The 24,009-nt window shown below is 39.8% G+C and overlaps 1 protein-coding gene across 3 annotated transcripts in view; it reads right to left on the bottom strand.

Annotated features, from left to right (window-relative positions):
* The window catches only part of si:dkeyp-9d4.3 (caskin-1), a 49,642-nt gene that overhangs the window by 8,197 nt on the left and 17,436 nt on the right, over positions 1–24,009 (bottom strand). The window contains exons 2-17 of one of the 3 annotated variants that reach the window (XM_037974945.1): positions 23,193–23,244; positions 21,255–21,352; positions 15,637–15,782; positions 15,408–15,503; positions 14,642–14,763; positions 13,168–13,276; positions 12,012–12,120; positions 11,321–11,415; positions 10,388–10,502; positions 7,416–7,514; positions 7,141–7,325; positions 5,444–5,525; positions 4,044–4,111; positions 1,569–1,673; positions 1,069–1,170; positions 760–898 (exon numbers count right to left, since the gene is read on the bottom strand). In XM_037974945.1, the coding sequence (XP_037830873.1) occupies positions 760–898; positions 1,069–1,170; positions 1,569–1,673; positions 4,044–4,111; positions 5,444–5,525; positions 7,141–7,325; positions 7,416–7,514; positions 10,388–10,502; positions 11,321–11,415; positions 12,012–12,120; positions 13,168–13,276; positions 14,642–14,763; positions 15,408–15,503; positions 15,637–15,782; positions 21,255–21,352; positions 23,193–23,244 (1,722 nt within the window). Of the gene's footprint in view, positions 1–759; positions 899–1,068; positions 1,171–1,568; positions 1,677–4,043; positions 4,112–5,443; positions 5,526–7,140; positions 7,326–7,415; positions 7,515–10,387; positions 10,503–11,320; positions 11,416–12,011; positions 12,121–13,167; positions 13,277–14,641; positions 14,764–15,407; positions 15,504–15,636; positions 15,783–21,254; positions 21,354–23,192; positions 23,245–24,009 lie in introns of those variants that run through there. The other 2 variants (XM_017408082.3, XM_037974946.1) reach the window with 2 other exon arrangements.

The following is a 24,009-nucleotide window of genomic DNA, read 5'->3' as shown; positions in this document are numbered from 1 at the left end:
AAGGAAGCCATGTCAAAAATCTGAGTAATGAACCGTTCTTTGGAAAAGCTTAATTTGTCCAAGGAATCTGGTGTCCAATCATGTAGTGCCATATATGAATCACTACCTCCTGTGATTTTAAATTAAGGGCAAGGGGGGAATCCTGAAATCTAAGGGTACGGTTAACTTTAGAGAATAATATTCAGCTACAAACTGATCCAATGAAATTATCAGCCCCTGAAGAAGTACATATCTCCTGACACTTTGTGTGACAAAGACCTCACAACCTGTTAGCGCTCAGAGTATGTGATGGGAATGAATCTCAGCCACTACCACACCAAATTTTAGCTCAGTATCTGCAATATCGACTTACTTATTCTCATTTTTATATCTGCTAAGACTGAATAAATATTGAAATATAGCCATTTCAAATCTAATATGTCCTGTACATCTAAAGTTAACTTACTGCGTTTCATTAAATTTCCCCCGTGGTTCACGAGATATTTTGCAAACAGAAAGATAACACACACACACAGGCAACTGCATAATCTCCCATTAATTAAAGGTTTGCAGGCCACTCTGCCACAAGATCTCCAAAATGTCTGAGCAGTTCAGGTTCACAGATGTTTCTGTATATTTTAGATCATAGACTGTGCAGTAAAATGAAACACAGAGAATATTATACATTTCAGTGTTTTAATTACATATTATAATTGTCTATATCTCATTAAATAGCTTCATGAGCCTTTTCCATATCTAATTGATGCAGCTGTAAGTTACCGAGCTTAGTGATGCCAATCTCCTGCAGATCTTCAAGGCTGATGTCGGAGACAAAGTCAATGTTTTCGTACCCGTTCTGCACAAGAACTTGGTAATACTGGCTGAGACCCAGGTGAGACAGCCAGTCGGCCAGGTTGGCCTAAAATACACAGAGACAAAAGAAAAAAAAAAGGACCAAAAATTTACTGTTTCAAGTAATTATCACAGCCTAACCAGGTGACAGAGCAGCATATATATGTAGTGCACAAATCTACCAAACTTCAACATTGCTCTTTTGCTTTTTTTATTCGTCTCCAGGAGAGGCCTTACAGGTTTGTGGTCCGGCAGCCAGTCGGTGCAGTACAGCTTGCTGATTTCTGACAGCAACTTCTTTCGATGTCCAGGCTTCATCACGTTAATCACCGTCAGGTCCTGAAACGCAAAGAGCACTCGGTCAAGCTGCGATTTAACCACGGCCACTGAAGGCAGTTTTTTTTTTCTTCATTATGCAAACAATTTGATGCTACTTTGACATGAATACATGGGTTGCATGTGATATGCCTTCAGGGATATTTAGCCTTCAGGGATAATCTCTGATGAGTGTTCACTCTGCCTTTCGGCTGGTTTGTGTCAGACTGTAGTGTCTGCTTCAGTACACACACGTGCACAGAGAGTGGCACTAAATCCACAGTAAAGGACAGAGTGATGCTAACGGAGCAGACAAAGCCGTGTGTGAAAACAGGTAACAAGACGTGACTGGTTCAGACTCACACCAACAACTTGTGGGTTCTGCTGGGTTACACAGAGTGGGTCAAAGGTCAAATGCTTACCTCTGGGGTCATGCAGCCAATGGTGTCTAGATCATATCCAGCGGTGAGGAAGTGGGTGGTGTAGAACTGCAACTGAAACTCGCCCAGCCATGTCACCACTGCCTGCTTCTAAAAGACAGGAGATGGAACATGATCGTCCGCTTCTAGAAGAACCTTCTGCACCAAATCTGAGCAGCATCCTGTAGATCACCTAGTCCTTACCAGGTCTTAAGATTAGAGAAATAAAATCTCACAATACCAAAACATGACACATTACTCTGCCCATACTTATTTAACAATACTGCAAAAGTAGTGTGTAAATTTTAATAAACATACATCCTTTCGTATATATTAGGAGTAATTAGCTGCCAGGTGCTGTTAATTAAATGCATTTTATGAACTCATCATCATCCAGCGTGAGTCGCTCCAGAACAGCAGAGGTTCTGATAAATCTTTGAAACATTCAAATGTGTTACTTTAAAGCTAAGGATTAAAGGCTTTAACAACGTTAAACAATCATCATCCATCAGTTAAGGAAGGGTTTCATTTCCATTACCAAACTGGAATCCGTCTTTGTACACATAGAACGATTATTCACAGCTGGAAAACATTTTCTCTTGGCTGCAGAGCTGCAATAATTTCCTTTAGGGAGATGAAACTAATGTGGAGAGATATGGCCATAAGGCACAGTGCTAAGTTTGGTATAACCTAAATGTAGCATCTCAGCACAAACACCTCATAACAGCCGTCAAGCATGGAGGTGGAGGGCCAATGATTTGGGTTGATTTTGCAGTGAAAGGACCCGGTCATGTTGCAGTCAGAGTCGACCACGAAGCATTTTTGTGTTAAATGCGAGGCCATCTGTCCGAGAGCTGAAGCTTAATGGAAAGTGGGTCATGCGACAGGACAATGCTTCCAACAAAGCAAAGGCTGAAAAATAAATCAGGACGTTGCGATGGCCCAGTCCAAGTGCAAACTATAGGTTTTACATCATCAGAGGATGTATTTATTTCATTTTAAGATCTGGTGAAACGAGGCACACATTTTGTTTCTCATGACTGAAATACTAAAGTAAATCTGAAGAACTGGACATAAAATACAGACGTAACCCTGCAGACGTAACCCCTGCAGTATAAATACTAAATCTGAACACCTAAGCCACACACACACACACACACACATATATATATATATATATATATATATAAAGAAGTAAAGAATGGGAAAGTCTTAGGTTACCAGCAAAGACCTTTAGTTATAGTAAATGCAGCTCCACCCAAACACTCAGAGCAGTGCGGTTTTCACACATCTCAGTATTTTTTTTTTTTTGTCTCAGTCTTTCAAAAGAGTGAGACATTTTTTTCATACCTTGAGACAAACAATTTGACTGTGATCATTACAGAGCAGGAGTCTGCAGCTTTTATCCTTAAAAGGGCCATTTAAACATCTTTCATAAATAAATAAAGTTTATATGAACATTTATAAAAACAAGCCCGCGGTTTATGTTGTGAAACTGTATTTTTATTTTATAACTTTCCAGAGGGAGCTGACACCTGCTTGTTTAAAATGATGCAAGCCTGACGGAGCTAAACAGAAAGCCAAACCTACTCTTGTTATTACCTTTGCAGAAATTTCATCCACATATTGCTAAAGGTTCGGACAGGCAAACTACTAAAAGGGCTGTTTATTTGAAATTTATTGACAAAACTGACCCGGGTTCAAGCTGTTTATAGTCAAAGTTACAAGGAGCCACTTCAAATGTCTGAAGAGCTGCAGACCCTGATACAGAAGGAGACACAGACTAAAGAACTGACTCTACATTTCCAGGCCGACCTACAATAAAATCTTAACAGATGCTGGATATTTAAACGATTTCACCAACATCGTTGGCAGCTGTTTTATTTAGGAGGGTAAATAATTATTACTAAATCAGTTTTCGCACCCCTGTACTGTATGTATTAGCAACAAGCCGTCACTGAGGTTGAGATGACAGAACTAAAAGGTAAGACTTTAAATTCAATTCAATAAGAGGCCAAGTTACATTATTGGTTTAAATTGTGCCACACACTCATGGTAGATGAGATCAGCCAATGAGGACACTCTAAAACGATCACTGCTGCTTCTCTGAAAGATGGCAGCTGTTGTCTGGCAACCGAACCAGCGAACGCTTGAGTCTGAAATACAACATCTGCTTGGTTGTAGATCTGAGTTTATTTAAGGCTCCGTTTCACAGAACAGCTCCCCAACAGAGCAGCTGCATGTGGGTGTCCACAAGGTGGTGTGATTGCAGGAGGGACAGAAGGCAAGACATGTCTGTCACTCTGCCTGTCTCCATGGCGACACACTCGCACGTCAATCCAACTAATCAGATGCTACGCAGCGGATAGTTTGCTTTTCTGGCCTGTGAACTCCATTGTGAAACATCTTCCTCAAAAAAAAAACAAACAAAAAAAAAACTAAACACAGAAGCAATTAGAAAGACCCCAAAAAACTCACTTTCCCATCATCCTCTTCTGCCTTCCGCTCAAACGACCGCTGCTCGTGAACCGTGCAGCTAGAGGAGCCTTTAAGTTGAGAAGCAGAGATAAGAGCGAAAACATATTTTTTAGGGGTTTTATATTCAAATTACACTTCATGATTGGCAAAAAATGTATTAACAACCTAAAAACCCAACAACCTCCTGGCATGTTTTAAAATATTTCACAGTACAGAGAAAACACTTGTTACTGATGACCTACTGGCAGCGAGGCAGTTTGGTAAATTTTTGTTCTACGAGCTGCTTTTTAAATTGTCGATCACTCCATCCTCCTGCATTTTTCCTCATTTTGACATGAAATTGTAGGGCAGGCACAGCTATTTATATTATATCACTGAGGACTGCAATCCACTTAAAGAAAGGTTTTCTTTGTTATTTCACAGGTGGAGAAGTGGGAGCATTTGTTAGTCCACTGGAGCAAGTCCTACTGTGTTTGTATCTGTATTTGATTCTGTTGTTGTTTCTGTGTTGTAAAGCACTTTGGATTGCCTTGTTGCTGAAGAGTGCTATATAAATAAATTTCACTTCACTACTGTTTCAAGTCAAAATGGCCGCTGTGAAATAAGTCCTTTTCCTGTGTGGTGCACCCCAGGGGTGAATCCTAAGCCTCCTTTTGTTTTCTTTCTCTCACAGATCTTAGCCACCTCGCAAATCGCACAAGTTTATTTGTTTTTTGTGAGATTAAATCCTGAATAGCTCACAAATTTCATAACTGCTTAGCAGAAGCAACAAAGGAATTTGTCTAAACTTGAAGAATAGACGTTATAACACTAGCTGAAAATCCTTCTACTGTATGCTGAGAAATTCTTATGTTCAGCCCGTATGTAGTTTCTTTGGAAGACAGTGAAGCAGCTGCATTCATGTGGTCTTTTTACTCAACAACTCAGAGTACACAGCACAATACAGTTTGCTGTGACAGCAAATCTTTGTCCATCCTTTTAAACCCAGAGAAACACCAACCCATAAAAAAACAAAAAGGATCCAAGCAGCACGTTTGAGCTGCTTCTATTAATAAAGAATCATAGTACTAAAAAAGGATTGAGGAGAGAAGTGCTTCTGGCGTCTGATAAGAAAAGACAGGTGGTCTTTAGAGGGCCAGGCAGGCTAAACGTGAGATGAAGAAAAAAAAAGATCTAAACAAGCCCAGAGGGAATTGTTCTACTTGTGAACACAGCCTTGATCACTTCAAATTGTCATCACTTTAGTACAAACAAGATTTTTTTTTTTTTGACTGAATGGAAAACGGCGCTCTCCTTCTTTGCTAATGCAGACAAATGCTGTTTAAGTACCTGTGCGAAGCTTAAGCTTTAAATGAAAGATGCTGTCTTGGGACGAAGGAACGTGATGAATGTGTGCTTACTTGCTGACTGCTCAACAGACTGCGACTGCTCCAAGAGATGTTCCTTGGCTTTTACTGACTGAGAGAGCACAGTGGCCAGGAGCTAAAACACACACACACATAAGAAACATTTACTAACGCACATACATTCAGGCCCCAGAGGTGCTTTGTGGCTCAGCACTGAACACACAGACTCTGGTTTACATCACTGCTCTTTCTGCAGATTCCTGCTATACAAGAAGTACCACAATACTTGTGTTTTATCAGTAAATACATGAGAACTTGATCATCTTTGCATTTGTAAAATTTTTAAAGTGTTTGGTTAATTGTTTCTTTGTTGTAACAGTGCTTCTTAGCAATAAATCTTATACACTTGGAAAGCCTGTTTATTTCCCCTTAAATGTTGTGGTTTAAGCAGTAGTTGAATATGATTTGCACCCATGAAAAACTTGTCAAACCTTCTACGCCAAACAGCTCCCACATTTCCACAGTCTGGGACCAATCCCTACCCTCCAAGATGGCAACGCTCGCCAACACAAACACATTGGCTGACCTGCGATAAATGCTGGTTGAAGAATGGGACGCCATCCCGCAGCAGTGCCTGACTAAGCTGGTGAGCAGCATGAGAAGGAGGTGCGGGGCTGTTGTGGCTGTGTATGGTTCTTCCACATCCTGCTGAGGCCCTTGTTTGTTAAACTGCTAATATGTCTTGTTTCTTCAGATTTCAATCGTCCAAGCCAATAAAAAACACCAAACATGAGTCAATAGCAGAATGAGCTGTTTGGCAGAGATCTGGCAAGTTTTTCATGGGTGCACAACTCTGCTGCTCAATCGTGGCCCCATTTAAGGAGAAATAAACAAGCTTTCTAACAGCACAAGATTTATTGTCAAGAAGTGTTATTGTTACAACAAAGAAATAATCAACCAAATGCTAATTTTCTTACTTTATGCGCCAAGTTTATAATCAGTGAAATTATATTTCGACTTAGCTGAAGATGTTACAGAGCAGATATGCAGGGTGCAAATATCATTTATTCACGTTTGAAAGCACTGCACATAATCAAATGAACACCTCCGCACTTGTCTGTAATGAAATTCCATTTAATGCACTTTTAGATCCGTATGACGAAGTGTGGCAAGACTTAAATCTGGCATAAAAAAGCAATGCTAAAGCTAACAACACAGGATCACACAAAACCAAAACTACATTTAGTGTAGTTCACACCTAACAATAGCATCTTTAAATTTATAATTTGTGTAAGTCAGTGCTAAAACCATTTCACATTTTTGCATTTCAATTTGTGCATTTTATCTTTCTACTAAGTCATGCTGTCAACGCACCCGTTCGATTTTTAAAATGATCCCAAGTATTTGGAAAACAACCTCAGGTGGCTAATCTGAGCCAAAAAAGGTGATAATGGTGAAGCAGTATTTGTTTGACATGAAGTTAGCCTCTGCCCTTTATTTGTTGGTTGTGATGTAAATGTAACAAAATAAACCTGGAGGTTTTTGCATCTCCTTTACTGTAGATGAATAGTGAGGCTATCAACAGAAGTACAAACTGAACAGGAAATAACTGTGGTTAACATGATAAACATCTTGTTTCCTGAAAATGGTTTTCTCTTTCCTGGAAATGACAGGCTTGATGTTTTGATAAGCTAAAAGCAAGAACGTGGTGGAACCTGTGCACAGAAACACATTTAAGGAGGCCCTCTCACCTTGACCCCTTCTGCTTGTGCGTGCAGACCTGGAGCGTTAAGGCCGTGAGTGTTGACTCCTGGTGTGGGCGCCGGGTGAGGACTGGGTGCTGGTGTGGTGAGGACGTGTGTGTTTCCAGAGCTCTGGAGGCTGCTTGAGGACCGAACGCTGCCGAGGCTGCCCACGCTGCCGCTGCGCTCCCCACCTGGACGCGTTAACACACACACACACGTACAGGTTACCGCAAGGAGCAAATGCAGAAACTGAAACTGTTAACCCCAAAAAAAACACACACCTGCCAACGGTTTACGCAACACCCAAATGTCCTCGCTGGTGCTGCTCTGATGTGCTAAAGTGGGAGAGCCTTGAGGACTCAGCTCTGCAGTCCGAGAACCTGTCACACACACAAACACACACATATATACACACAGCCGTCTAAATGCCACTACTTAAGTTGGTAAACTAAAACACTCACTATATTGCTAGACAAACAACGTGTATGTGATAAAGTAATGTTTTTATATAATAACTAAATGTGTGTTCAGCTGCTAAACTCACTCACCTTCACATCCAAAGAACATAACTCAGTGTGTGTGTGTAGTTCAGTTTATATCTGTTGTGTTAAATATTTAGGCATCTCACAACTGTTTTACTAGTTTGAGTGTTTTGATGAGAGGCTCTGTCGTCCTCAGACTGGAGGCCTCCTGTACTACGAAGCAGGATTAGTAAAGGTAACTTCAGTACCGTGCAGCCGGTTCACTTTTTACCTGGATATAAAACCACATTAACTTCCGCTGGAAACAAAACCTGCTCTCTAACAGGGTAGGTTTCCAGCACAAGTAAAAGCACTAAGTAATAAAGTGCAAACTTTCCCATACTCACTGAACTATTTCACAAAGAGAATGTAAGATATTTTTTTATATTATCTTATAAACTGTAACAAATTCAGAAGGCACCTACAACTCTATGTGACGCTGTCTGGATGACAAAAAATGACCGTACAACAAGTCCCCTCCCTGGTTTATTTTTCTTTTTTAGCGTAAAGAGCATTTAAGACAATCAGGACTGGACTGCTCAGTGGAGAAGTTGTTAGCGTTGTTTCCTTGCAGAAAGGTTTCAGGTTCAACTCCTGGCTGGGTGGCTTCTCTCCAAGTACTTTGGTTTCCTCCCAGTCCAAAAACAGACATTTTTAGGTAACTGGTAATTCTAAATTGTGAGTGAGTGTGTGAGCATGTCTCGTTTGTCTCCATGTGGCCCTGTGATGAACAGACTACCTGTCCAGGGCGTACCCCGCCTTTAGTCTAATGGCCGCTGGAGATAGGCACCAACTTCCTGTGACTCGAAACAGGACCAAGTGGGTAAAGAAAATAGATGGATGAATGGAGGATTACCAACAAGTGGCAGACGTAGCTCATTAATTTAATGAAATGCACAGTTTGACAATACATCCATCCATTTTCTGCTGTGTATCTGTGGTCAGATCGTTTCCCCAACGCCTCCCCTCCAGCTCTTCCTGATGGAGCCCAAAGCCAAAGAAGATACATAATCTCTCCAGCAAGCTAAGGTTCTTTCCCAGTGTTAAGTATCAGATCATTTGCACTTTATTAAGTTTACAAATGAACACATTCACCATTTTTCTTTACCTTATCTTTTACCTTTTATTATTTTATTCCTCCTTACCCAAGGATGCGATAAGGCTTCTGATTTCAGCCCTGCCCACTTCACATGAACACATGTTCAGAGTCAGAAAATCAAGGTGACTCAATGAGATGAAAACAGGCTCCATGGTACCACAAAGTGCAGTCTCCATTGTTAGGGTTAGTTAGGCCAGATCAGCTGAAGGTACCCTGGGAATGTTGAACCTGCTTCGTAGAACAGATGTGGATAAAAAGAACCAGAAAGATGTTTTGCCATTCCTCAGATCCAGTTTCATCCAGAGCCCGTTGTACTCTGTTGACGACGCTGTTTTAGGAGGTTTTCGATTCTTTTAGTCATTCAGAAACATTTATTTAGAATCACAGAAAATATTAAAAATCGGACGTGTCTGTGCATCTAAAGAATCCTCTTTCCTTCCTGTTAACCTGCAAGTCAAAAACTGATGAAGTTCTTGTGTTCTTTGCATTTTTAGAACTATTTTAATGAAATTAGACAACCTGGGTGTTTTGTTTTGTTTCAACAATGAAATACTGAATGGAATCTTAAATATACTATTATTTTAGAGGATAAAGGTCCAAGTTTATTTGATGAATCTTTTCACAAGTTTGTTAACTTGATAGAAAATAATTTAAATGAAAATACAAGTGAAAGAATCATCTGCAGTGAACTGATACTTCACTGAAGCCAGGCGACAAGCTGATAGATGATGTGTTGCTTTGTTACAGACCGTGGAGTAAAAAGAGAGAAAAAAAGAAAGGATGCTTATCTGTTATTTACAGTATGTACCTGTCTGACTCTGCTGCTCCTGAGAAGTGGAGAGAGGAGGAGGAGAAGTGGACAGAGGAGGAGTAGACAGAGAAGGAGGAGAGATGGGAAGAGGAACATACCCAAATGAGGAGAAGCGAGGGAGGGATTGTGTGTTGGCATGAAGGGGAGGAGGGGGAGGCAAATGCAGATGCAGGGGGAGGACTTTGGAGGGGGGGTATGAGTGTCCGTTGGTCGAGGAAATGGGGCAGGGGCTGGGCCTGCGGAGGAGGAGGGTGTGGCACTGCTGGGATGGGGAGTGACCTGGACACAGGCCGGGAGGAGGAGGAGGAGGAGGGGGTGCAAAACAACAACAACAACACAACAACAACAACAACTGATCAGTCAACTGGAAACAAAAGTCTAATCAGAACTGAAAATGCACAAAATAACTGATTAAAATTAAAAAAATAAGAACAGAATACATTCATATATCCACAAGGAATATATCTGTACAAATTAAAATAACTTATTACTCAGGCAATAAAGCAAACAAATGAAATGAACAAAAAACATCACGATCTAATAAAGCATGTTGGACTTAAGGGGGGTTGTTTTAATTAAGGAGGGTCACAGAGGGAGGAGGATTTCAGAGGAAGGGGGAGGGGTAAGAGCCAATAGAGGAGGACAGTGATTGGTCAATGAAGATGATTGACAAGTTGATAGATGCCATTAGCTGCAGCTGACTACAACTACTGATCAGCTATATCTACAGAACAGCTGCTAAACTAACACGTGCGGAAAGCTCACACATTTACACACACATACACACACACACACACACACAGCTGTGGTGTGGGTGGTCACCTGCCCTCTTGATCACTTCCACTATGTTGGAGGGAAAGTAGCCAACTCGATCATTTCCTGTGCGGTTATCGTGTATACAGCCTTTCCATCGGCCATCAGAGTGCTGCTCCAAAACCTGCACACAAACACAGATTAAAACATGCTCACGTTTTAACGACAACTGACTGCGAAAGCTAAAGATCAACTCATCAAATACACAATATCAGCCAATTGCACACTAGCCTACTGGACGTTTTGGGTTGAGAAGATGTTCAAATTAAAAAGAAAACATCTGCAAACAACTAGACTGGATTTAACTAAGTTGATTTTACAGATTTTGGGCTAAAACGTGGTGTAGCAGTAGCTGAGACTCATTCCTAACACATACCCTGAGCTCTAACTGATTGCATGAGATTTTGCAGTATTGCTCATAAGATATTTTTTAAGATTTGCTGAGGCGATAGGATTATCATCGAGATAAAATGATCTCAGTTTAAAACTTTGGCATGAAAGGCAGCATTAAGTGTGCATCCTTTCAAAGAATGCTCTAATGTGCCTTATTTTAATCACGAGTATTAAAAAATATTAACTCATATGATTATATGAAAATATACTGTATATAAAGAATTTGAAGTTAACTAATAATTGTCAAACCTGAACCATCACAAGAGTTACTAACAACACTCAAATTAATCCATTAATCAACAAAAGCTTTAAATTTGTTGTCATCTCAAATTTTACAATGTCATTTTATTTAGTTATCCTCCTCCTCTCACAAAATGCTGCTTTAGTCACCAGACTTGTAATAATTTCCACAGAGTTTAATCTGAAACCGGTCACAGCACTCATGTTATGGATTACGTTGCACCATATAAGTAGAAAAGGTCCCCAGCATAAACTAGGCTCAGTTTGACAATTTCACTTTATTTGATTTTACTGGACTATGAACTGTACCGTGATAATGTCCCCAGCTTTAATGTTCAGGCTGGTAAGGTCGTAGTTGTTGCAGTAATCCTTTAGCGCTCGCACTTGCATCGCAGCCGAGGCGTCTACAAAACAAGACAAAGGGAGAGTAAACAGACTAAGGAGATCAAGTACTTAAACTGTATATAATACAAACAATGGAGAGCACAAAAAAGTGCTTTAATTATTAACAACAGTACTGTTTGTGCGGTTCCTGAAAGTATTCAATCAGCTGACCTACACCCATACAACCCAGCTGATGACTAAGTCTTTGTAATGGAGCTGCAGTAACTAAGTAATTTGTCTTTTTACAGAGAAAGGTTTTTGTCAGCTTTACACAAATAAATTCAAATTAATGTCAAAACCAACGAATGATATTTAACAGCTTGTCCTTCAACCTTAAAAAAAAGCTTGTCTTTGCATACAATGCAGTGAGCTTGAACAGAACAGTTTTTGTTTGGACTAAATAAAATAAAAAGCTTTAAATCAACGATTGAGAAGAATAAGCAGCAAAATGTGAGCGCACAAACTAACTGCATGGTCTTGTTGTCATAAAAAAACAAAAAAACACTAGATTTCATATAATTAAATTCTGACACTCCTATCAAATGCTGCTGGAGACAAAAATCGTGTTGCAAAGAATATTTTATAAGAATATGAGTGTTTGAGCTGGCCACCTCACCTCTCAGTAGCTGTTTGATCTCTCGGCTGGCCTGTGTGGTGGTGAACTGGTTCACGATGTCCAGAGCGGTTTGACTCAGAGTGTTTCTCACTCCTGCGCTGATGCCACTCTATGATGAAGCAGAGCTGCAATGTCACAAGGCTATAAACCAAATCTTTCAGGAGGATATACCAAAGGATGTAACAGTGGCATTACTCGGTATTATACCAGCTGGTTTACAAGGAAGAGCCAAATCATATCTTTTAAATGTTCTTTTCACAGCAGCCCTAAAATGCATTACAATTAAGTAATTGTATTGCATTTCATTTTATAATGCACTTCTGTCAGCCCGCCCCAGGGCAGCTGTGGCTACATTGTAGCTTACTGCCATCAGTGTATGAATGTGTGAATGATTGCAGTGTGAAGCACTTTGGGGTCCTTGGTCTAGATAAAGCGCTATACAAGTGGAAGCCATTTACCATTTAAGTGAATGCAATTAGAGCCACCCTCCCACAACTCTTGGGTTCAAAAAGTTAGGGAATTGTACCAAATGGAAAAGATAACATACTTATTAAGACTTTAAAAAGCTACTTTTAGTCTATGCCGGGGTCCAGTAGAAGCTCTATTCATGTAAATAAGACCCAGAAGGTAGACTTTTGGTTTATGGTGCCTAACTCTGCCATCCAAAGTGGACAGGCGAGGGTAGAGGGTACAGGGTAGGCAAGTATATGCCTCGGCTTCAGCTTATTCCTTTTTAGGTAAATAATGGATCTGTAAAGTAGTATTTTGCTTTTGTTTTATGTGTGTAAAGTCGATAATTTACCAAAAGAAGGTGAAGTGAAAATGAAAGTGGATCCTCGATTTAGGACAGTATGGTGATGCTGAGATCATAAATACGATGCTGAAGCTGTACAAATGTCATGCTGAGATGTTTATTTTATGGAAAATTCCACATTGTCAACACTTATGTTAATTATTGCTGATGTATGGCTGTGTAATTGCTCTGTAAAAATGAATAAAATCATTTAAATAAAAAAAAAAAGCTGCAACGTCGAATTGTTTTAGGGATGCGCTGAGTTTTCAGTAGCACCGAAGGAGCTCAAACAAGCTCAAAAGAAAACAGATTGAGGTTTTAGCATCTTTTAGTCATTCGGAGCAGGTCTGCACTCAGACTTACATCCAGCAGCAGACGCACCACCTCTGTCTTCCCACAGAGGGCAGCCTGATGCAGAGCTGTGCCACACTCAGACTGTCTGTTGATGTCTATGCCAGCCTGAATCAGCAGCCTGCAACACAACATAACAGTGACATTAACCTTTATCACAGTCATTCATAAGATTATTGCTCCAAAGGAAGAAGCACAAACAACAACAAAACAAGACGTGTATGTAAAAAAAAAAAACCTTAACATTTCTGCAGGTTAAACAGAAATAATACTCGGTTTGCCATTTATAAATCATTTACATCTTCTCGATAGCGACTGTTTTTAACGTTTAATTTTTGTTTTGTGTCATCTAAGCAGGCTGCAGGGATGTTTGTGTTTTTTTTTAATGACCACAGCTTGCAGCCTGCCAGAGTCAGCACACCCGCCTGAGAGGAAAACAACCAACCAAAAAAAAACAACAAATATGTCCTGCAATCAGACGCTATGTAAGAACAACACTTAACCCGACTTAAAGACCCCCTTTGGTGGAAATTAAGTTTAGCAAACCTGAAAGCTGTTTATATGACGTGCAAGTGAATCAAGCAGCCAGTTGTGTCAAACGAGAGTTTGTGAGGGTTTAATGAATCCCATCAGGGGGAGTTTATGTCACTTAAATTCGCTTTTTACAGCCATGAAGCTGAGCAGATAATAGGATGTTGCTAGTTCACTTTTCCCCACGAAATGTTTGCTCAGTTAGTTATTTTTAAAAGCTAAAATGGAGGATAAGAGTTGAACTGCGGCACTGAAGTTTATGTGGACTGTAATTCACAGGCTGTGGGTTTGGTGTTGTGTAGCGAGCTGCTGGCCAACACAATGTGTTTGTTTTGGCTTTGATTCAGTGCTAACTGTTTGTCTGCTTTTATCGAAATAAAATTTCAGTCTACAGCGACAGGTACAAGAGAAGAAACTCTGTTAGGTTAATTTAAAGACAGATGAATGGGTTGCGAGTCAACCTGAAGGGCCATTATAAAGACAATAAAAAGCTCATTTCTGATTGATTGTATTTAATCAAACCAAAGCACACAGACAAGGAACTGAATGAGACACAGAGAGAAAGAGAACAGGACTGCCCTGAAAGATAACAAACCTTTTAAACACTGCTGGTGTTTTTGTGCTCAGCAGCTGAATGTTTGAACTTTCGACGATTAGAGCAACCAGGATGTTGTGCCCATTTGTGATCGCTGACATTGTTACTAAACATTAAGCAGCTAACTTCTTTTACTAAAAGGTCAGACATCTAAAACAGCAACGCTTGCTGCTAAATTCATGAGAGCTTGAACTCTGTGCCCTGTTACACACTCTTCAGGTTCAGCTTTGAGCAACTCATCGTAAATTTCCACATGATGAGTAATTATTCTTTAGGGTTCTTTAAGGACAGACAGGTAAATGCGAGCAAACTACAAGACAGGCAGAGGAAGGCTCGACATAAAAGAGTGCGTGTTCAGACCGTATGACTTCTATGTGTCCATTCTTCGCTGCGAGATGCAGAGGTGACACTCCGTTTGGGTCCGAGGGTTTTGGCTCCAGCATGGCTGCACACATGTTACTGCTGAGCAGAAGCTGGACCACCTGAACACACAGAGAGAAACAAGAATCACAGATGGACTGAAACTAAAACATTACTGAAATGATCATGAAACAAAGTACTGTATATGAACACTTCCACAAGTCTGAATCAAAGCAGCTCAGCAGGCGTTATGGCTGCACAACGTTAGAAGAACATGTGATGTTACTGTTGAATACTGTGATAACAATATCGGCTGAAATAAACCCACACTTTCCTCACTCCTCTCTTTATCTTCTTGCTCAAAAAACTGTGTTTTAGCATCTCGGCCTCTATCATCTAACATCACGGTGAACACCATGGACAGAGAAGGATCATTTAACTCGCTAAATATATTTTTGGTTTGCAGAGCGTGAACGCTTAGTACTTAGAATAAAATATATTACGATTTAATAGAAATGTTCTATTTACTGTGCAGACCTTGCAGATGTGTATTTCTTCCGCTCTTCCTGTGTATAACCCTTTGATAAATTTAACATAAAATCTAGTAATGTGAGAAGTTGAGAGATCAACCATCACAGCCAAAGCACTCCCTCCTCGGACTCCAGTCACACACTGACTGCCTTCTGAGCCAGGATGTGTGGATATTTTTCAAGTTTTGCTTTCTTGAAACAAATACAAGTTGTGCGGTGATGCGTGATGTACTCACTCCAACACGTCCAAATTCACAGGCGAGGTCCAGTGGTGTTTTTCCAGCTGAGTCTGAGATACACGGGTTGGACTGGTGTTGCAGCAACATCTCAGACTGTAACACACACACAAAACCCACTGGTGCATCTGACTGTCCCGTCTTCGAACAACAAATATTTCATGCATGGATCATCAAGTCTGCATAACAGATACACGCACACACCTCACAAACACACACACAGAGTTACCCCATCGTAGTGTCCATGCTGAGATGACAGGTGCAGAGGGATCTGTCCTTCGTCTGACTGTCCGTTGACTGACGAGCCTGCTTTCAGCAGCATTTTCATTGGTTCAGTCTTCCCCTGCCATGCAGCATAATGCAGGGGACGCATTCCTACACAGAACACACACACACACACACACACACATACATACAAAGACAAACACATACAGAAAACACAGCCGGAAAAGACAGCACAGCAACACGCAGACATACAAGACCCCACAAGCACATGCAAACAGACACAAAAATGATCATATAAGCATGCAAACACTTTTTATTTCTTTACATCAATCAATTTGCAGTTAAACATGTAGTAAGTATTAAAATACATCATATTTTCTTCCAGTGAATAACTAGCATAATTACAGGTGACTGTTCCCATCACTTACTGACTACATTGTGCCTCTTACAAAAAAAAAAAAAAAAAAAAAAAAAAATAATATATATATATATATATGTAAATGTTTTGCCATCTGGATGAGTTATCACTGGAGCTGAAATAAAGAAATGTGCAGGGGAGCTTACACATTAGTGGGTGGAGTGATAATTTACCTTATTATGTAACAAAAACTGTTATTAATTAAAATGCATTTTTCACCAAACAAATTTGCTTATTAGGAAATAGTAAAATAAAATTATTTTTATCTTTGATTTGTTGGTTAAACCATTGTTTTTTTAATGCGACAACAACATTTTAAAACCTGCATTTTTCATTTTGGACAATCTGTTAGCTGATAAGTTATCAATAATCAGAGGGGTTTTTTTGTTAAGTAGCTGATAATAAGAAACCATTTTTAGTTACAGCTCTATTGTGAAAGTTATATATATTTTTATCAGATTGCTGTAACATCTGTGTCACTGAACAGCTACAGACACAGTCTCTCAGTTTAAGTCCTAAAAATAGTGCCCTCTTTACAGTTGTTGACATCTTTATGACCTTTGTGTAACCCTAGAACAATTGTTTATGCAAGCATCACACTTGTGGGACATTTGAGACAACAGCTATGAGACAAAGGCCAAGAATACCCTTATCAGTGTCTTAACGTGGCCCAGGAGGACAATGCAGGCAGCTGAATAACACAATGAACTCCTGGAGCCCTGCACAAAATGGACATTGATATCTAGTACAGCTGGGAGCAGAGGGAAAAAGCATCAATGTGTACTCATTTCTAATTGCTCTAAACAATACACACACCTTTAGATGCAGCTCCTGAAAAGTAGCAGTGGGGAGGAAACCAACCCAAGACCCCCAGTCTTGATGTCAGAGATGAACGTCATTATCAAACTCAGTGAAGCAGTGGTGCATTAACCCCCCCCAACCCTTAAATTTTCATTCTTGTGAACCACTGGATGCATTTTAATGAAACCCTCAAAGTATCTGACTAACTACTGGAGTCGACCTGAGTCAAGATGGCTGCCATCGACCTGAGCAAACACACAAAACTGATTATATAACTCAGGCCTCATCCACACGGGAACGCCGTCTCTCCAAAATGCTCTTCTTCCACATAAAAACGGCACGGTTCCTAGAAATGTTTTCATCCACACGCAAACACAGAAAACACCTCGAACGCTGTAGTGACCACGCCAGGCCTGTATGCGGCGCTGTGACACTGCCACAAAAACGCACCAGAAACAGGAAAGAAGACGTGGAGCAGACGTTCCGAACTGTAAACGCAAGAAGAAGAAAACTAGGATGAAGAATGCAAGAACCAAAAAACGAATCCCTTTTGTGGAACGTCTTTGTGTCACATTAAACTACTGCTGGTTGTGAAGCATGTCAGTTCAAATCCAAAGAAATTTGGACAGTTTCAGGCAGAGTATCATCTAAACATATTCCCATTTCGCTTCAGATTATTTGGTGTAATAATCAAGGGTTTTAACTCGGTTCTGTTTCAGGCAGTGTTCATGGACTTTTCTTTTCACTGAAGTAACACAGGATCCGACAGTTTTGATGTAGTTGAGCGAGCACAAGCACAGAGTCTGTCCTTGTTAGTTCTGTCACATTTGGGGTCATAGGTGAGATTAGAGATGGGACTATCAGACAAAAGGTTGCATTTAGACTGCCCAGACGAGAAAGCAACAGCTGTGTTTAAAGGTTTTCCCACTCTGTAACCTGGTTTAGACAAAAACAAACAAACAAACAACAACAAAAACACATTTAGGGGTTCCTAAAACACCATTTTCATGTGGACGCAAGGCTGAAACAATATAAAACCTTCGTCAAATCCACAAAGTGCCACTTATGTGTGGAAGGGGCTGTTTTCATTAACATCAACTGTTAGATTAAAAAAATATGAAGTCGGCCAAACTCAAGAGGCACCTGCCTAACTTTCATCATGCCTAAAGTTGACAACAGAATAATAAAACTCTTCAAATTCTGTTATGACTTTCTGTTTTTTTTTGCCCCATCCAAACGTTAACAGTGACCTCTAGCCACCCCTTTGAAAACTTTCTGCAAGTCCCCTTTCTGCAGATAAAGAGCTCTGATTGTTGACCCACCATCTCCTTATCTGTAAGGCGTTTGTGATTTATACTTTGTAACCTGTACCAGCCAGTCAGATCCCTCCGAATTTGACCACATGGAGCCGCGCAAACTGTGCTTTTTGACAACGCATGGGTGTCAGTAAACCTCCCATTTAAACTGCAGCACCAAACACAAAAAAGATCAAGTAGACTGAGTCAATAAACCACAAGCAGAGAAAAAAATTAATAAAACAGGGACACTTGTTTTGAGGTGACATGCTGGGAAATGACGTTTCATCAAACTGAACCAGTTGCAAGTCTGAACACCAGTGGGATTTGCTAATTGTGTTCAGTGGCCCAGCTATCATTAGTAAAACAAGCCGATAACAGCTAGATATATGTGCATTTTAATAGCAACATGTTTCCTAATACAGTTGTACAGTACTTTGTATACAAATATGATGCCAACAAGCACAAGTGAAAATTAAAAAAAATTATTACTGCAGCTGCCATCACTTTTTTTCTGCCATATCAAATTTTGCAGCGAGAAACCCCCAATCCTCCAAGTCTGACTTACAAGCGCTACAGCTTCTGTTTTTTTCCAACTTAAAACTTGAAAATCTTCTCTTCTGTGTACGAAAGAAACCCACAAATACTGTGTGAGGAGATTTGCCGTTATAGACATTTATTACCAGGAACGGGGTCGCAAAATCCACATCAGATAAAAGGAGGTAAATCTTCAATATGAGGTGACGTGAAAGCAAATTAGCTTCAGGGAGCCTCACAGATTTTGCAGAAAGTATGAGAAGGGAGGACATCTTCCTGACTGTGTAAAGAAAGGGCAGCACTAACCCTGACACCTCTGGAGATGTATGACTAGTATGACTTGGCCTACTTTCACAAAGTTTCAGTCAGTGGCATAATCTTTATTATTATATTATGTGTGACCTAGTGAATTTCCTGGTTTTCAAAATCAACAATTAGTCATGTTTAGACATGGAGATAGTAAAAACAGATTATACTCAGACAATGCCAAAGGTTTTCTGAAATAAATGTAGTTATTCTAACTACAAGAGTTTTTCAGCATTGGAAATACCCTTTACCGTGCTCAAAGGATTATTTTGGCAGAGCTGATAGGCGGCATGTTCGCCTCATTTCCTCTTTGTGATGTTTTTGGACGGGGGAAATCAGGCCCAGAGGCTCAGGCCTGCAGGAAGGCCAGGTCAGTGAACTTCAGCTGACATTTCCCCCCCAAACAGCAGATATGACTTTCTTCAAGATAACGACGGCTTGTCGCAGCTCTTTGAGGAATGAGTCTTGATGTACGAACTGTACATCAAACTAGCTACACAACAATCTTCCAGCAGATGTTTTCTGTTTCTAACTTTGTGGTTTGGTTTGCTGTCTGGTTCTGAGCAGGGAATCCCCTTAAGTCTGGAACGCTCTTTCATCCAGCCACTGGTTCTCCGCCCAGCTTCAAATTTCAAATCATGATGTATTTATTGTACCTCAGAAGTGGAAAATAACTGTGACTTCTCATATGCAGTTCAACAGTTCACCTAATTTCAAAAAGATACTTGCTAATAACATTTTGCCAGTTTTCTGTCCTAAAGTTTGCCTCTAAAAACCTATGAAAAGAACAGATTGGGGGGGTTTGCAGCTTAAATGTGACAGAGGAATAAAGTAATTGTGATGCTTTAACTGACCCAGCCAGCCTCTCAAGTTATTCAGCATTTCTATCTGAGGTGTCTCTTTCTTTATCCAACCATAATCAAAAGAAATAATAATAAATAAATAAACAAATACAGAACAATACAACATGAAGACAGTGCTAAAGGGATAAAGTGGCACTGGTTTCCACAGTAAAGAAGAGGTCAATAGCAAAGTTGAAATAAGTTAAAATATTAAAATAAATATCAACCAACAACCTGTATCATTCATCCTTTAAAAGGCTGGATGTGCTGAGTTCAAAAAACTGAAACAAAACACGTTTCTATTGTCCAGATGAGAGAGGGATAAAGGTTTTCTTGATTCGATGGAGCGAAATCTTCCAGATGGCAGGAGGGTAAACAGCTTCTATTAACCTGGGACGGGTCAGGCAACAACGAACTGTGCCAAAGAGGAGGATCATTACCAACCATTCATGGTTGAACTGCAGGAGGAGGAGATGTGAGTACTTGGGAACAATCAGGTTGTTGACTCGTCCGAGGGTGATTTACTGTGTGTGCAAGTGTGAGCTGTCAGACTTGGTGCCTTCAGCTCTCTTCGAGGGTTTCTGAAGGCAATTTGTACTGTTAAAATATATATAGACCTCTCGGAAAACGCGAGGAGTGAAGTTAAGTGTCACGCCGTGTTAAACAGCCGCAGATAAAAGCTCTAAAGGCAGGGTGTAGAGAGCTCCTGTAATGTAATCTTGTAATAAATATGTGTCTTTTAAACCTGAATTAAGCATTGTGCTGCACAGTGTGAGCCGAACACTGGACATCGAATGGAGGAACATGACAAAGGTCTCCAGAGCGCTTCCTGAGTTACACGTTTTAGTGAATGACTTGATGTTTCTACAACAAAGAGGGGGGAAAAAGCACTCACTGAGGAGGGCCATGTGGTAAAGATGCTTGCCAGGTGTATGCTTGTATTTAAGCACAAACAGGGCATGACTGACTGAGAGTGCACAGAGACTAGGCCAACATCCTGCAGGGATTATAACTCCCATCTGCCCTGAGATTTCCTCTTTTTCCTTCTATACCAGAATCTGCCAATGTTGGATGGAGATATTTGCTGCTCAGATTCCATTTGGCTCTCAGTCCTGCAGCCATGAAGCTTTTATCCTCTATTTTCTATTATTTACTGTGAAAACAAATCTGTCAGCTTCTCTCACAAAGGAAAAAAAAAATGTTATTGCATTTCCAACAAGCTCACTTTTTATTACATAAGCCGGTATTATTTGTCATACAGTGGAAAGCCAGAAATGTGCTTTTGTATTCCTGTGTTTCTTACTTTAATCTTTTTGTTTTCTGGGCAGATTCGTGGGTTTGGCATCGTTTTTGTGTGTGCTAAGTTAGTGAGTTGTGGCGACAGCGCAAAAAAAACAAAAAAAACCTGTGTTTTTGTTTTTACCTTTATTGTCTTTGATATCCACCGCTGCCTGGGCCTCCAGCAGCAGAGAGATCAGCTCCTTGTTACCACTCAGGGCAGCATGGTGCAACGGCGACAGCCTTTGACACACACAGACACAGATTATTTGTGAAAATACACACATACAGGCTGCGTGAGCCTGAGTATAACTTTGCTGAATTAATCTTCAGCGTACAGCCGCTCCGCCCCTCAGCACTATTGTGAAAGATGGGAGGGGGGGGATGACCTACTTCCATTAATAAGCAATCTTGCTACCCCGGAGTGGAGCGAACAGGCAGGGCATCTATGTGTGAATGTGTTTGTGTGTGTCTAATGGATCCCTTGTGAATATAAGAGTCTGTCCCTGAAGTTAAATCAACGAGTCATCAGTCATTACACGACGAGCTGAGCCCAATTATTTGATTCCAACCAACATAATTGAAAAAAAAAAAAAAATCTTCATTATCTGATGGGGCCAAATTATAAACCAAGCATGTGCACACAAAGGTTTTCACTAATTTTGTCCTAAATATAAATCCAAAGACCAAAATTCAAATGTAACAAGGAGTATCTGATCAGATTTAAAGCTTAGAAGAGCTGTTTCTGCCTAAAGTTAAAATGAATCAAAATTAGAGATGGGTGAGACTCTTACAGCTTGATGACCTTGAACAAAAAAATTATAATTTTATGGTATTAAAACTAAAATTTCAAAACATACCGTAATTGATTTTAGTAATTTACTGCTGCTAAAATATCACATTTGATATACTACCGTTATAGCTATTTATAGTTGTAGTTACATAATATTGCTATAGATATTATATAGTTATTTGTTAATATTATTTTAGAAGTTCTTTAGACTTTGATGCATCTGGATTTTTTTTTATCAAGAATTTTTAAAGAAAAAACAGAGAAAAATTAATATAAATATCTAAATATTAATATAAATAAATATCTGTTAAAAATATCCAGAGTAGTGTAGACAGGGCCTGAGAGTTAAAACACCGGACAGCTAGCAAGATGTTTAATATTTTTTATTTATGTTTTTAGATTCACACAATGGCATAAACAAAATTTATATAAGATAAATGTAATTAAAGTACAAAAGTTAAAGTATTTGTTGTGCAGAAGATTAGACATTTATGGCTTTTCTCCTCTTTGTAAAGTAACACTGGGAGTCTGACGAGCTAAGCTTAGCCAGGTAATCAGCTGGGTTTTTAAAATGGATTTATAATCGATGAGAAATTAAGAAATATGCTTTCCTTGATGCAATTCAAAGACCAAAATGACATTGTTTTGTTCTCCTAGGAGCTCAGAGAGCCCGACACAAGGTCCCAGCAGAACTAATCTTTATATAGTTAAGTATACATATTACTATTTTAGTACATATGACATAACCAGAATAAGATATTTTTTTCCTGTCTTATGGTTGTAAGTCTGGTCTCTTCTCAAGTATATTTTAGAATGGTTAAAGTTAGTTTTTACCACCTGCCGCCATGAAAGGCTAATGTAATTGAGGATAATGTAATTGTCTGTGTTCCTGTGCCTGTTAGCAAAATATCTCATGAGCCAACAAAAGGATTTTAATGAAACTCTCAGAAAATAACCTCTGCAACTGATAAACTTTTGAACCTGACTCAAGATGGCTGCCATTGCTAATCAATCTTAGCAAAATTATGTTTATAACTCATTTTAACAGACACAGAGCTAAAATTCGGAGTTGCAGTAGCTGAGAGTCATTCACAACACGTACTCTGAGCGCTAACGAATCAGATTGTTGTTTAAAACTTCGGGATGCAAGGCAGCCGAAGATAAATATGAATTATCTCAAGGAATGCTAGTTTATTTTTTTTTCTGTTAAAACAGGAAACGGGCAAAACAAAATAACAAAAGAAGGAAGTTGTGACGACAGAGGATTGATAAGGAGCAGCAGCTTCTCACCCGTCTGCATCCTGGATGTTAACATTAACCCGCTTCGCCGCACCGAGGAGCTCTGAAAGAGAAACAACAAGTTTGAAAATCATTGAAAAAAAACTTCAGGTCAATGGCAAATATGCTCAGTTCTCTTGTGCAGACTTCTGATATTTGACTCCCTGCTGGTGGTGTTAAGTCAACACTTTTGTAACTGTGACAACTCGAAATCCACCGTCTGTCTTTAAAACTGCTTCAACAATGAAAAGAGTGAAGAGCGGTGAAGGTTTCATGAAGACAAGCTGAAGGCACTGAAGGAAATTTAACAGGCTGGTTTAGAAGCTCAGGCTGTGATTTTGTATGAAAGATGTAAATCTAATTTAGATTTGAAAAGAATATCGTATGTAGTAGGATATTTAGGAGTCTAGTCTGATTTAGAAGGTATTGTAATTAAATCTTCTCATAAAAATGGAAACAATCTGGCCAAGAAAGCTCAACTGACTTTATTTTAACATATTTTCCCTTTTCAAATTAATCATTTTATATTTTTTTTATTTCTCTCCATGCAAAGATACATTTTTTGTCACAGCTCCATCTGTTCCTGCCACGCCTCTTGCTTCCAGTCATGCCACAGCCAAGTAATTTTCCACTCATCCACAGTTCAAGCCACGCCCATATTACCATGCCCAAGTAATCAGTCATCTGTTTCACCTGTTCTGGTCCCCATAAATACCCACAGCTCCCAGTACTCTTCGCCAGATTATTGAAAGCCTCACAGCGAGTAAATGTCCAGCGTTCATGTCTTGCTCATGTCTGATCTCGACCCTTGCCTGTTTTTTGACCACCG

The sequence above is a fragment of the Kryptolebias marmoratus genome, linkage group LG3, assembly GCF_001649575.2.
Source record: "Kryptolebias marmoratus isolate JLee-2015 linkage group LG3, ASM164957v2, whole genome shotgun sequence".
In the NCBI taxonomy this organism is placed as follows: domain Eukaryota; kingdom Metazoa; phylum Chordata; class Actinopteri; order Cyprinodontiformes; family Rivulidae; genus Kryptolebias; species Kryptolebias marmoratus.
The sequence above is the reverse complement of the archived record's forward strand: the minus strand, read 5'-3'. Positions and strand labels throughout refer to the sequence as shown.